The sequence below is a fragment of the Cladophialophora psammophila genome, assembly GCF_000585535.1.
Source record: "Cladophialophora psammophila CBS 110553 chromosome Unknown aczJe-supercont1.1, whole genome shotgun sequence".
Classification (NCBI taxonomy): domain Eukaryota; kingdom Fungi; phylum Ascomycota; class Eurotiomycetes; order Chaetothyriales; family Herpotrichiellaceae; genus Cladophialophora; species Cladophialophora psammophila.
This window is the reverse complement of record NW_006912922.1, coordinates 2,921,190-2,935,176: the sequence shown is the minus strand read 5'-3', so window position 1 is coordinate 2,935,176 and position 13,987 is coordinate 2,921,190. Positions and strand designations below refer to the sequence as shown.

General features: G+C 51.6%; 5 protein-coding genes across 5 annotated transcripts; 1 reads left to right on the top strand and 4 right to left on the bottom strand.

The window, feature by feature from the left end:
- Positions 1-833: 833 nt before the first annotated feature.
- On the bottom strand, positions 834-3,032 carry A1O5_01023 (uncharacterized protein; the record flags this gene model as incomplete). The annotated part of the gene is made up of 1 exon (XM_007741642.1): positions 834-3,032. One exon carries the CDS (start codon positions 3,030-3,032, stop codon positions 834-836), a length of 2,199 nt encoding a protein of 732 aa, XP_007739832.1.
- Positions 3,033-3,161: 129 nt separating this feature from the next.
- Positions 3,162-4,983, bottom strand: A1O5_01022 (uncharacterized protein; the record flags this gene model as incomplete). The annotated part of the gene is made up of 4 exons (XM_007741641.1): positions 3,162-4,292; positions 4,341-4,398; positions 4,450-4,658; positions 4,720-4,983. The coding sequence occupies 4 exons, from the start codon at positions 4,981-4,983 to the stop codon at positions 3,162-3,164; spliced, it is 1,662 nt and encodes a 553-aa protein (XP_007739831.1).
- Positions 4,984-5,376: 393 nt separating this feature from the next.
- A1O5_01021 (translation initiation factor 4E) lies at positions 5,377-6,505 on the bottom strand (the record flags this gene model as incomplete). Its single annotated transcript, XM_007741640.1, has 2 exons — positions 5,377-5,581; positions 5,631-6,505. The coding sequence occupies 2 exons, from the start codon at positions 6,503-6,505 to the stop codon at positions 5,377-5,379; spliced, it is 1,080 nt and encodes a 359-aa protein (XP_007739830.1).
- Positions 6,506-7,672: 1,167 nt separating this feature from the next.
- A1O5_01020 (serine/threonine protein kinase) lies at positions 7,673-9,096 on the bottom strand (the record flags this gene model as incomplete). Its single annotated transcript, XM_007741639.1, has 3 exons — positions 7,673-8,732; positions 8,779-8,898; positions 8,957-9,096. The coding sequence occupies 3 exons, from the start codon at positions 9,094-9,096 to the stop codon at positions 7,673-7,675; spliced, it is 1,320 nt and encodes a 439-aa protein (XP_007739829.1).
- Positions 9,097-9,928: 832 nt separating this feature from the next.
- A1O5_01019 (ubiquitin thiolesterase) lies at positions 9,929-13,469 on the top strand (the record flags this gene model as incomplete). Its single annotated transcript, XM_007741638.1, has 3 exons — positions 9,929-10,094; positions 10,162-12,866; positions 12,915-13,469. The coding sequence occupies 3 exons, from the start codon at positions 9,929-9,931 to the stop codon at positions 13,467-13,469; spliced, it is 3,426 nt and encodes a 1,141-aa protein (XP_007739828.1).
- Positions 13,470-13,987: the final 518 nt, after the last annotated feature.

Here is a 13,987-nt window from a genome sequence, read left to right as displayed (position 1 = left end):
GAAAGATCATCGCCCGGTAGAAATCTTGATACTGACGGATGGCGCCGCATGAGCACCCGCCAATTTAGGGCATGATCCATTTGCGGTTAATAGGGTCAAGTAGGGTGTTAGAGCTAGAACTGCCTTTTGCTCCACCGACAGAATTCGGTCCATTAGTACAGGGAATACTAGGGCGCTCCAGGCTCGTACCAGGAGCAACTCAATCAGGGTTATCGAAGCCTTGCGGAGCGTCAGGCATGTTGACAACGCACCACATTTGCGTACCTACCACGGTAGTTCTCTTGCATCGTGATGAAGGGGGATTTCCAAATCGGTTGCCAATCCCATTTGCCGTGCCCGCTGATCGGCTTTGGGGGAACTACCTCGCTGGCCAATATGAGGGATGCGTGCCTCCTAACGCGCAAGATCACAGCGGAGGACTCCGTCGACAAGGCTCCGGGCTCCGTCCTCTGCCACGGAAGGACTCCACCATCATCAGCATTATCATGCGTTGTTTCAGCCAGACACTTCGGCACGTACTGGGCTAGGCTGTCTTGTCTGCCAGCGGGCCGTGCTTCACATATCCATGCCGTTGCGAACTGAAAATAGAAACAAAGATGGGAAGAATCACACAATCAAACGCCTAGAAAAGCCTTATTGGCTGTCATGGCATGCCGTTACCTGTAAAATATCCCTTCATAATCGTTCAATTGTCTCTTGGACTGAGCCCATGGCATTGATAACTAGTTGCCACCAGTGCAGCAGCGAGGTGCATTCCCAAACAGCATTAGAACCCAGGAGCCGTGATTGGCATAGTCTCCCATATTGTCCATATTTCTTTGATGCATGCCGTCTCACATCTTGAGGAGCATCTCGCCATCCTCGCCGCCATCATACCTTCCCATTCTCGCCCGTGCTCGACCGGCCCCGGCCTCCCTATAGGCAGGCGATAATGGCGTTCCCCTCCTCGACTCCAACCCGACAAATTCCTTGTACTCGGATGCAGTATTGGGAGCTGTCGCTTTTGCAGCTGGCTTCTTCCGCTTGCCTAAAAGGGATGTTTCTGTGTTGGGCACAACTTTCCTCTCAGCGATGACTTCTGGTTCATGACTAGGACTCTTCCACTCTCTGTTCTCGTCCCGTGCAGGGTACTCGTCTATCCCATAGAGATAAGTTCTGACCCCAGCAGCCCCGGAAAGGTAATCTGTCAACTCACTTGTCCGACTCGGCGATCTCGACCTTCTTACGTCAAAGTCATCTTCATCATTTAGCTTCCGTCTTTTGTTCGCGTAGGGTCCAGCATTTTCGGGGTCAATTTCTGCCGCCTGTTTCGTGACTGTCATATGCGAGACGGAATTCTTGTTTAGTGCAGGGCGAACATCTCGTGGTGGAGGAGACGCACGGACTTGTGCCTGCAGACGAGAGGGTTCGGTGCGTGACTTCCGGGTAAGTCTGGTGTCCCACGTGGGCACAGCTGGTGCTGGTGACATCTGTTCGTAGGCCCCGCCATTCCCGTCCTCGTTCACAGAACCTCGAGTCTCTGAACTCTCTGCCACGGTATTCTTTGTCTTCATAGATCTCACTTCAGCATCTGGAGATACACTCTCAAAATCATCCCCTGAGCCAGACGGATGACTGCGTACCACGCCTTCGAACCTCTTCTGCGCTTCTTGAATGTTTTGCCTTGTGAGTGAACCTTGAGTTAGCGGCGGCGAGCGAGAGACCTCTTGTTTATTGATCAAGATGCTTCCAATAGACGGCTCCTCCATCTCCGAGGGTTGCTTTTCTTGCCGCCGATGCATTTCCAAGATCAATTCGAGCAGTCTTGACCTTAGGTCCTCGCTGTGAATTCGGCGCGGCCATTGTTGTGCATTCTCTTCCCGCTGAAGGATTCGGCGGACAAAATTGTACGGGTCAGCGACAAATTGTTCCAGGTACACGCACAGATAAAGCCCACAGTCACTGAAGTTGTTCTGAGTAGGGATTTCCTTGGCCGTCATTCCCCTTAGTTCACTCACGTCAATGTTCATATTTCGCTTGTCCCGGGCCTCCAATACTACATATTGTTTGAGCAGTGCACATGTCGCTGCTCGTGAGAGTCCAAGAGAATCCAACGTGATAATGACAGGTTTGGTTACCTCATACTTTGGCAGTGATCTGCGAACCAATTTCCGTCGGCCAGGTCTTTTCGTGGTTCGGTCTTGGCTATTTTCCTCGTCATCACTGAGTGACAGTTCGGCCAGCGTTCTCTGGGTCTCGTCGGTCGGCAGTTCAACCCGGCGCTCTCCCTCCTCACTCTGCTGGTCGCTCGATTGCAGTTCCTCGGACCATCCGCTCTTTGCTTTCCGGTCTCCGAGAAAGTACGGTAGGTTACAGATTATGGCGAGATACCAGTGAAAATTCTCGTTGACTGGCACAACTATAAAGTCGCGGCTGAAGAGGTTGATATTTTTGGTCCATCGACTGACAGCATCATAATTGATGCCGCTCTTCCTACCCTTCGTCTTGGACAGGGCCTCATAGAAATAGGTGTTGAAGAAATGGATCCTCTTGTAGAGTTCGGGTTTGCTCTTCTCCATGTGGGTTTCCAGATACCTCATGAAAAATGAAATCAGATTATCGTTCAGAAATTCATCATCATTGAGTCGTCTTAGATCTTCGAATGGGACTACTGCAGCTCTCCGCCCCGGTTGCGGGTAGACGAGGTCCTTAGTCCAACGTCTGACTAGAGTTCCAGTTTGCGATGCCTTTGGTTTGGGTGAGGATTCGTTCTGTTTCAGTCCATCGCCGGACTGTTCCTTATCGGCTCGTGGGTGGCTAACTTCTGGTAGAACTAAATGGGTCGATTCCTTAGGAGATGCTCTATTTTGGGCCGCCTGTAGCGTGGCGTCCATTTCGGACACAGCCGTCCTTCGACCTGCGGCTGGTGTCACGGTGGGATGTTGTGAGACATCAACAGGTGCATCCAATGCGTCGACAAGTCGGACACGTTTCTTGCTGATGCCTGGTCCTGTTGTATTCGAAGGCTCCGATTTTTCAGTAGACGCTGCCATCGTTCGATGAGTCTTTATCAAAGCTCCCTCCTTGTGTTCGGAAACTCCACTTTTGGCTTTTTCAAAGGCCAGCTCCATCCAGTGACTAGACAAAGTCAGACAGACCTCAGTCTTACAAGTGCAAAGTACTTACTCCTCCTTGGTCTTCACTTTCAGCTTCTTCTGTGCATCCTGCAGAAAGTTAACGAAGTCGACAGCCGCTTCGTGAGATTCCAATCTGAGATACATCTTTTCTGACGCCATGACGGTTCGAGAAAAGTGGAGCGTTACTAGAGGAGATTGATTGTCTCCAAGTTCGAGTTTGCGAATTTGGTTGAAGCCACGGGGCATGGAAAGAGGTTCGTCGCCCAACAGCGGATCTTTCATATTGATTACCACCTCCCTCGTCGCCCTGTCGAGCTCAATTATGTAGCCTGAAGTATCGAGAAGATCTCTGTACACAAGTTCTTCGAGAGCAAAGGACGTCTTCGAGTTGACTGGTTTTTTCACATAGGCGCTCGACAGCTTGTTAGTCACAGCACTGGAGTTGGAGTTGCTCCCTAAAATCAGGTCTCCTAGGTCCTTGGTTTTCATATTAGGATAGGCTGCATTGATCAGCACTCGTTGGGCCAGGGTAGACAGAGTCTCCGCACTCTGCAGAGCATCCGGACTCTCTGATGTTGAATTCCTTCTCCGATTATGCTTCTTCCCGCTGCTCTCTGTGGTCCTGGTCCGTGGTAACGTAAAGTATGGCGAGGTGCGAGGCTGGGCCGAAGCCTGCTTCGGGGAATCTGAAGGGCTTTCCAGTATTTTATCTTTCTCGGCTTTCCTCTGCTGTGCGGTGCCTTTAGTGAAAGCGCATTCGTCCTCGGGCGATGAGCGGTCGACCTGATTGACCTGGGCATCGTGGGCATTGTTTCGACTTCCTAGTGGGGGCACGCAATTTTGTTCCGTATCATTCAAGTTACTGGGTTGCTGGGTCTTTCCACACCACTTGCCATCGGCGGGCTTCGAGTCCAGCCCAAGTTCATCTTCAGAGTCGTCCGGATTCTGACTGTCCTGGAGAGGGATGGTTGAGGCAGCAGAACTTCCGGACCCTCGCTCGTCTCCGATCTTGCGCTTCTTATTCGGTGTACTGTGGTCATTGGCATGCACGTCGTCCTTAGCAAGCAACTTCGTCCTGGGGGCGTTTACTGTGGCTCGAGCCCGAGATGCCCTTTGCTGAAGAAAATCCGATCTTGCGGTCAAGGTATCATATGGTCTGTAAGGCCCCGTAGGAGTCTGGATATATTGTCAGAGGCCCCAAGCTTGAAGGGAAGGGTCGCGTACTTTGAAAGGCTTCTTCTTCATTGAGTCTTCGACTCGTACAGCGCTGGGGTCCCGCCTACTACGCGATATTTTCAGCAGTCTGTTCCCTTGATATGCACTTGGGACATACACCAATCCTCCCTTAATCCTGGCCTCGTCTCTTGGCTCCGACCACGGAGTACTCTGTCCTAGCGTTGGGCCACTAGACCTGGAAGTGAACTGCTCAGTCCATGGCTTGTGTTTTCCTGGGAATGTGGATGTGTACTGGGTTGAAGGGAGACCAGTCTTTGCCATCTGTCTGTTCTTTTCCGCTGTCGCAGCTTCGTCATCACTCTCGATCTATGTGTGGAAGCATTGTTAGCCTCCTCTCTAGGGTTGAGCATGAAGCTGGGTGACTTACATGGATCGGGGCGCATGCGGCATTGTCGTGCATACCAAGGAAGACTCCTACGACCTTGGTGAGTGATCTAGGAGAGGTTCGAGGCATTGATCCCCTCTGTGACTGCGATGGAGAGGCATTTGAAGGTGGAGGGATTGGAGGTGCGGTTTTTGGATTGTCGTCTAGGTCCCTCTGCCCTTTGTCTGCTTTGAGTGCTGAACTGAGGCCGTCCCGGCTAAGATTCTGTAATGTGCTGTGCACGACCTCGCGCCAGGGGACAGTCATTTGTTACGTGGCCACCCATACGTCCTTCGCGAGACCACATCACCAGGTAGTTGTTCAAAGGGTATGTGCGCGGTATCAATGTGAGGGAGGGTGAAGTGCGCCTGCTGTGACTGCGGAGCGCGCAGTCCCATAAAAAAAGCGCCAAATCCGAACATTTCCCCGCAGTCCAACACGCACACGCACAAGACAAGGCTACAAGGCTCAAACTGCTACACTCCACACAAAGGACACAGACATGACCCAAAACAATGTTGTGTTGGATGCACCAACCCGCAGTCAGCTGGAATTCCATGGGAGAATCTAGCTATCCTATCCAGGAATTTAAAAGCCAGTAGTCGATGCTATAATGCTACAAGAGGGATCGTCTCATCCCAAGCCATCTCCGTGCAAGTATCATGATATCCCTTTGCCTCTAGTCTTTTCAGAGTCTTCGTGTAGGGTTGGACGTCGTCTCTCTGCTCCGGGATGGCCTGGAGCGCCACTGACCTTCTGGTGTCTGGCTTCATCCAGAGCTGATCGTTGCGCAATGCTGTCGTCGTGGCTTTTCCACACAATGTTAGTGTCCGGAGGGAATGCCAATATTCGTTTAATGGTCTCCCTGTCTCACGGTTAGCACCATAGTCTTTGAACCCGTCTTCTCTCCATACCTAATCTTGATGTTCCGACCACCATCAATCTTGGTCCATACACTCAGAACATCCTCGCCGCTTCTGACACTGAGAACTGCACCACAAACCTCCTCTCCTGCCTCCATGAATTGGTCACCGATGATTGCCAGTAGTAGATCCTCCCAGTAGCGGTCCGCCACGCCTTTCTTTAATCTCACGATCCACTTGCCGCCCTTCTTGTTAGCCTCGTCCTCCCAGACCGGACGAATGCCGTCCTTGAAAATATGGTAGTCGGAGACAGTAGGTAGCAGAGACGGCCGCTTGAGGTGAGAGTATATTGTCCAGAAATTTTCCACAGAGCTGATGGATGCTAGCTTTAGCGTAGACTTCTCGTAGTCGGAGAACTTATTGGCAGGGGGGCGGTAGAAGAGATTCCACGTGTTTCTTAGAGGGTGCTCCGAGGATGTTTTAGGTGACCCTGGAGATTCTTGTAACGGTTCTGCTTCTGAGGTCTCTCCGGGTGTATCTGGGTCCCTTTCTTTCTTCTCGTTTTTCTCACGTGACGAGAAATCAAAGGCTGACCCGGCGCCAGGGGTCTTTGGAGTCTTTGCTGAACCAAAGGAAGCAAACGCCCCGCTACCCAGTCCGAAAGCTGAAGATGCGCTCGCTGAAGGGGTCTTTGTAGCGGAGGGGGAAAGGGCGTTGAAGGGATTAGATTTGCCGTGGGACGAAGTGTCGCCGAAACGTCTGCTGCTGTGGGAGCGAGGGGAATCTATCTTACTGACATCCTTGCCCTCCTGATCTCTCATAGACAACGATAGTTTGCCAGTGCTGTGAGGATGATTAGTCCATTGGTATTCCTCGCGACCCCATTGTAGAACTGTGGAAGGACTCACTTGGAGCGTCTGGTCCATAAATTTGCGTTTTCCATGAGAGGATCAGGTAAGGCGGCAGGGAGGTCTGTCAGTGGGATCACACCCGGTCGACGTCAACTAAGGCACTGGTTAAAGGAGACGTCAAGGGCGGAGAGACGAGTGATTGTTGGGGCTGTTCGAGACGACTGGTGGAGGCGGAGAGGGAGGGAAAGTCAACGGTGGCGGGCGCGAGCGAGAGAGGCCAGGAATGGCTGAGCGCACAGTTCGTGAACACAATTGTGGTAATGGACACAAGGAGTAAATGGGCTATAGGAATGATCAACGGGAGTCGTTTTGGGAGTCGTTTTTGAAGATGTTGCGGACACAAAGGAGCACAGAATACAAAATCAGAAGGTTTGAAGCGCAGTTTGGATTGGACTTCGCAGCGCAGTTGCTTTCATTTGTCTGGGCGGACACCAGCGACTAGAGACCCTCGACGTCCCTGCAGCCCGCCAATCGATGAGCCGTTTGCGCCATCTTCCCCCAGCTCCAGCTAGCCGCTTTGGCCCTAGGCGTGTTTTCCAGGCACGACTCGTCCTTTTCCCTGCCCGTGGAAAAAAATCATGCCTCGAATTTTCTCTCCCTTTCTTCTCCCCAGACACTCAATTCAAATCAACGTCAGCTACAACCCTCGACACCATGAAGCTGGTGGTTTCCGATGAGTATGTCGAGATCAATCTCTCCCGAGAATCCGCATCTTAAAACCATCATCACGAGGGCCTCTGTGGCTTCCCATGATGCGGTGATGACCTGGAATAGCGGACAGTAACACTACAAGTCAGACATGAAAGAATGTGGGTGACATTCTTCCCTTATTGAAGACCCCGTTTCTTTGAGACGTCCGTGAAGAAGCAAGCTGCTCTGGTAAGCCGAGAGCTCAGCCGCAACGTACGAGTCATCTCTACGCGGTTGCTGGCAGAGCGGGAGGATAATTGGCACAGTCTGATCGAAGTCCTTTTGTTTGGTGCCGTTGTATGAATCATTGCCTACAGTGACTGTGTGGACTGATTTCAGTAGTACGTAGGCGAAGAACCCTTCTGAACATCTCCTCGCGGAATATCCGAGGACTGCCTCTTCATTTCTGCTTGGTTACGGGTTCGGCAAAATGATCATCGAGTTAAGACTTGGACTGACCATCATCCCCCCCCTCTCTAATGGCCTACCTGCTCAGACCGCGTCAATGCTGGCGCGCGATGTAAGCTGTTCGTTCTGGTTTCCCAATTTCGAGATTTGCAGGAATGCATCCACGCCATAACCCTCGAGACTATGTAACTCGAGCTTGCCCGCCCAATATTCAGCGTATACACGACTCATTGGCAAACCCATGCCCAGCCTGAGGTCAGGTGGCCTTGTGGCCAAAGTGCTCAGGGAAGTGTCTCTGATTTTCCCGCTGGGCTTGTCGCCCGCATGCAATCGCACTTCCTGCATGGTGGCTGCGAGGGTTGGCACGTCCCTGAAGTTTTGTAGCCGTGAAGCGCTTCTGGGGCCTTTGTTAAAGGACCACAAAAAGGGCATGATATCTCGGGGTATGCCTCCGCCCTGGTCAGAGATGCGGATAACCACGTTCTGTGGTGCCTCGCAGATCAGAACGTCAATGGGTGGTGGTGGTTCTCGAGGATTCCGGTACTTGTCCATGACCGCCTGTGTGGAATTCCGCAACAACTCGCCGACAATGTATTCAAGATGACTCAACACGTACGGAAATGTAGCCCCCGTATGACCCTGGATTCGAATGTCTGGTACCACTGGGTCAGCGCCTGCGGTCGATCTGCAAATCTCTTGGGTGAACCGGCCACAACGTTCAATAACCTCCTTCGCGTTGCATCGGAGCAGGACCTCGCCCACAAACTCGTTCTCAGAACTGGGTTGGGGCACGTGCCAAGGCGAGTTGAATGTTTCCGTGAGGGCAAGGTGTTGTTCGGCAATGACTCGTCTCGAGATTCGAGCTCGCAGCATGGCCTGCACGAAATTGTCCATTGTGTCCACCGAAACCAAGTCTTGGCACTCGAGCACCCCCATGACCAGATTGGGAATCACCGCCAGATGTTCCTTCAAGTTGTCACCAATGACTTTGCAAAAAGCATCATTTTCTTCCACGGTTCTGATGACGGGGACACGGCGAAAACTCTCAAAGGACTTGTAGTAGAGCTCGTAGACGAATGACAGGTGCGGATTGGTGACCACCACATAGGGCAAACGCTGCATATCTCGCAGGCGATGAGCAAGTCTGGGACCAGGTGAGCGGTTGCACGCTTTGCTGGCAGGAAACGAACCTTGTAGGCAGTTCCATGCGGACATAGTTGGCAGAGCTGAGCAAACGACTTTCAGTCAAGGTACGACCAAAAAAGAAGAGCTGGCGCAGACTGATGGGGCGAATTGGGCGGTCGACCCAACTGCGGCATGGCTGTTAGCAAATCACTGACACAAGCGACGGCGAGAACAGTCTCATACTCATCCAAAGTCGAAGCTGGCCGCCATGGAGGCGGATTTCTCCCTGCTTGAGAAGACGTCCATCTGCAGGACCGCGCACAAAAGCTGAAGAAGTTTAGGCGCAAGGCTCGGGGCCTCGAGAACTGAGCGACCTGGAGCATTTCATACCAAATGACAGGCCCGACGACTCATATAGACAATTGATGGTCATCTCGCCACCGTCACCGTCGTCTGAATAAGCGCATGGGCAGTGAACGTGGTGTAAAGAGTCGTGGTGAAGTCCTGGTTCTTGGAGAGGGGCATGGAGTCATACCAAGAGCAAAATGGGAGGGATTGGCATTCGAATTCCCTGGTCGTGACTGCATTCCTGCGGTTTAGGCGGTTTAGGCGGTTTAGGCATAGTCACCCTGGGAGTGACGCCGAGGTCGTGCCAATGGAGGCATTTTGGTGACTATTGTCTAGCGGGACAAAGCCTAGTTAAGTAGGTATGTCGATGACAGGTGCTTGTTCGATGGGCGTCACTCACGCTACGGAGAGTGGGCGTTTAGCAGCGAGCGCCGTCACCATTCGTCATTCAAAAGCTTGTGCAGCCTAGACAACAATTTGACGTCTATTCTGGAAGCCTGCAGACCATGGACTGGGAATGATTTGACCCTTGGATACTGTGTCCCATCTTCATTTCTCCCCCAGGTACCTGCGCGATTCTTCTAGCACACAGCCGTCCATCGGCCCTGCCGCTCTATCTAGATTCCAGGTTCACGTGCTGGTGGCAAGGTTGCCCTTGTTTTGCTGACGAGCCTGCCTGCATCACCGACACACATCTCGCCATTTTGCAGCGTTGACTGCGGAAACCTGAGGAAAGAGCTGCCGCCTCCCGTCCTCGCCTGCTCTTCCACTCACTTTAAAACCACCCTTGTCTCTAGATTCTCCTCAACATGGACAACGTAGGTTGACGCTGCCCTCCTTTCCGCACCAGTATATCTTTCACCAGCCATGGATACTGACCTCGCCGCGCGGCTTGATGACTTGCAGTTGGCAGGGCCCGACATGCTGATTGATGGCTACGACCAGTACCACCAACAGGAAAACGAGGTTGTCAACATCTCTCCCGACGATGCTTCAGAGGAACCTGCAGAAGCTCTTCCCCGGGCTGATGACTGTATGTTCTCCCGACAGCTTGCCCTTCCTCCCTCTCTCCGCTTGCCCGCAACTGACCAATATCGCAGTCGAGACGATGAAACGCCATGTCCTTGTCGACCTACCCGATGTCGAAGTGGAAGCCGAAGCATATCATACTTGGCACATAGAAAAATGGCGGACGCTTTCCCGGCGAGAGCATGGGCCAGTATTTGAATGTGGCGGCCACCCCTGGAGAGTGCTCTTCTTCCCATACGGGAACCAGGTCGACTGTGCCTCCTTCTACCTAGAACACGGGTTCGAGGGCGACCCACCGCCGGACTGGTACGCCTGCGTTCAGTTTGCCCTCGTCCTATGGAATCCGAACGATCCAACCCTGTACCGAACCCATACCGCCACTCACCGGTTCAACGCAAAAGAAGGCGACTGGGGCTTTACAAGGTTTGTGGAACTCAGGAAGGCCTTTCATCAACCCTGGGAAGATGGGTCGCGTCACTTGGTGGAGAACGACGAAGCTAAACTGACGGCCTATGTCCGCATCATCAAAGACCCTACTGGTGTCCTATGGCACAATTTTGAAGGGTACGACTCAAAGAAGGAGACGGGTATGGTCGGCTTAAAGAATCAAGGTGCAACCTGCTATTTGAACTCCCTTCTCCAATCCCTTTATTTTACGAACTTGTTCCGCAAAGCCGTCTACCAGATCCCCACCGAGCAGGAAGCGAACCGGAGTAACAGTGCTTGGACACTTCAGCGGTTGTTCTATAGGCTGCAAAAAGACAGATTTGCAGTCTCGACGAACGAGTTAACTGCATCGTTTGGCTGGGACACTCGGCAAATTTTCGAGCAGCAAGACGTTCAAGAACTGTCGCGAATATTGATGGAGGTCTTGGAGAAGAAGATGAAGGGCACCCCTGCAGAACGAACTCTGCCAGAACTTTTCGTCGGAAAGACCAAGACTTACATTTCGTGCATAAACGTCGACTTTGAGTCTTCGAGGATAGAGGAATTCTGGGACATCCAACTCAATGTCAGGGGCAACAAAAACCTGCATGAGAGCTTCATGGACTATATCCAAGTCGAGACGCTGGAGGGCGAAAACAAGTACGACGCTGGTGAACCTTACAAGCTGCAAGATGCCCGCAAGGGCGTCATCTTCGAATCCTTTCCACCTGTTCTGCACCTGCAGCTGAAGAGATTCGAATATGACATCAACCGTGATGCGATGATGAAGGTCAACGACAGGCACGAGTTTCCCGAAGAATTTGATGCGTCTCTCTATCTATCAGAGGAAGCTAAAGTTGCTTCAACCGAACCGTGGATATACCAATTACACGGCGTGCTAGTCCACAGCGGCGATTTCAATGCAGGCCACTATTACGCTTTTCTGAAGCCCACCAAAGATGGTCACTTCTACAAATTCGACGACGACCGAGTCACACGATCAACCATGAAAGAAGTACTGGAAGAAAACTTTGGAGGAGAGTACGCCAACGTTGCCAACGGTGGCCTCGGACAACGGCAACCGTACATGCGAGGCTACTCCACTAAACGATCCATGAATGCGTATATGTTGGTATATATTCGGAAGAGCAGACTTGACGACGTCCTCCTTAGTGTGAGCGAGTCTGATATCCCTGCACACATCGAAACCAGAATTGCCGAGGAGCAAGCGGAACTTGCCAGAAAGAAGAAAGAGCGCGAGGAGGCTCACCTCTATATGAATGTTGGCGTGATTACGGAGAAGAGTTTCCAGGCCCATCACGGGTTCGACTTGACGAGTTATGAGCTTGAGCAATCAGATCCGGCCAGTGCCCAGGTCCACCGGGTCCTGCGCACAACCAAAATCAGCGAGTTTGCCGCTACCATCGCCGGGGAGCTTGGATTGGAGTCTGATCAAGTTCGGTTTTGGGTCATGGTGGGTCGACAAAATAAAACAAATCGCCCCGATCAACCCATTCGTGATGTCGAAATAACCATGGAAGAAGCAATGAACAAGTACGGGTCAAGAGGCAGGCCGTTCTATCTGTGGGCTGAAAATGGAACGAAAGGGGACGACGGCAAAATCCAATGGCCAGACCTCACACAAGCCGTGGGCGGCAACGTCCCAATCCTGGTTTTCCTCAAATATTTCGACGTCAAGGCTCAAACTTTAACTGGCGTTGGCCATGTCTATGTCAAGAAACTGGACAAAGTGCAAGAAATCGCGCCTCAAATCAATCGAATCATGCATTGGGATCCAACTACGCCAATTCTGCTGTTTGAAGAGATCAAATTCTCAATGATCGAGGCTATGAAGCCGAAACAAACCTTCCAACAATCCGAAATTCAAGACGGCGACATCATCTGCTTTCAACAAAATCTCCCCGATCTTGATCTGTCTACTGCAACATATACCGATGCTCGGCAATACTATGATTACCTGTTGAACCGAATACCGGTCAGCTTTTATCCGAAACCCGGCACTGAAGGAGAAGCCTTCGTGCTTAGCCTCAGCAAGAAGATGACCTATGATCAACTTTCCGCTAAGGTGGGCGAGCACCTCAAGGTTGACCCTACTCATATTCGGTTCGCCACTATCAGCGCTACCAACAACAAGATCAAAATGTGGATTAAACGCGGGATGAACCATAACCTCCAACAAATCCTACAGTCACAGTTTTCCTCCTACGGTGGATATGCCACTCATCGCGGCGACGCATTGTATTACGAGGTTTTGGAAACAAGTCTCGCTGACTACGAGACCAAAAAGATAATGAAAGTGATCTGGCTAAGTGACGGCATCAGTAAAGAGGTAGAGTTCTAACCGTTGAGTGTGAATCATGATCCTAACAAAGGGCAGGAACCATTAGAAATACTCGTCGCCAAAAACGGCATCATTGGAGATTTGATCGCCGGCATTGTCAAGAAGCTCAACCTGGACGAACAGACAGCTCGCAGTCTACGGGTCCTCGAAGTACATGGCGGCAAAATCCACAAGGAACTCATCGAGGATTTCAACGTGGTTGGAGTTAATGAGTTTACCACGTTATATGCCGAGAAGATCCCAGACGAAGAACTGAACGCCTCCGAGGATGACCGATTCATCTACTGCTACCACTTCGACAAAGAAGCCAACAAACCCCACGGTGTCCCATTCAAGTTTATGCTCAAACCAGGCGAACCCCTCAAAGAGACCAAAGAAAGAATCAGTAAGAGAACAGGGATCAAAGGCAAATTGTTGCAGCAAATCAAGTTTGCGCTTATCTCGAGGACGCTTTATGCAAAACCGAGATACATCGAAGACGACGATATCATCGTCGATCTGATCCAAGACGGAGATGAGATGCTCGGGCTGGACCATGTCAACAAGGCGCGCAACTTCTGGGGAAGAGCCGAGGGGATGTTTATCCGGTAGATCCGTGGAGAGGGCATCCAAAATTCTTCATGCCTGAGTTGTGATGATGCCTAAGAGCTATGCATCTTTTACTCCACATCCTACCAGGCCACTTCCAACAAATCAGCCGCCGGCTACAACCCGAAGGAAGCGCAGGAACAATATCCTCAATGTGGCTGGGATGTTTTGGTAGCATGCACAGAGGTAGCAAACGTCACGCCAGCGTCAAGTGGTCTACATCGATAGCGTTTTGTCGTCCATTACGACGTCGGCAACCGATCAGCCAGCATTGTGACAGCCAGGGGCAGAGGAAGCATGGCGAGCTGTGAGTTGTTGCAGAACCGCAAGAAGGGATCGTCGCTCAAAGGCTATGGCCAACTCGTATGGAGGACTAGGCAGCAGCACGTATGAGTTTGCGAGGCTGAACTGCTGGAGTGTACACAATAAACGTAGAGACGAGATTATGCTTCATGGCATCATGAAATGTTTATAGGACAGAAGAAAAGCGATGATGATAGTTAGATGCGCCCAGGATTAAT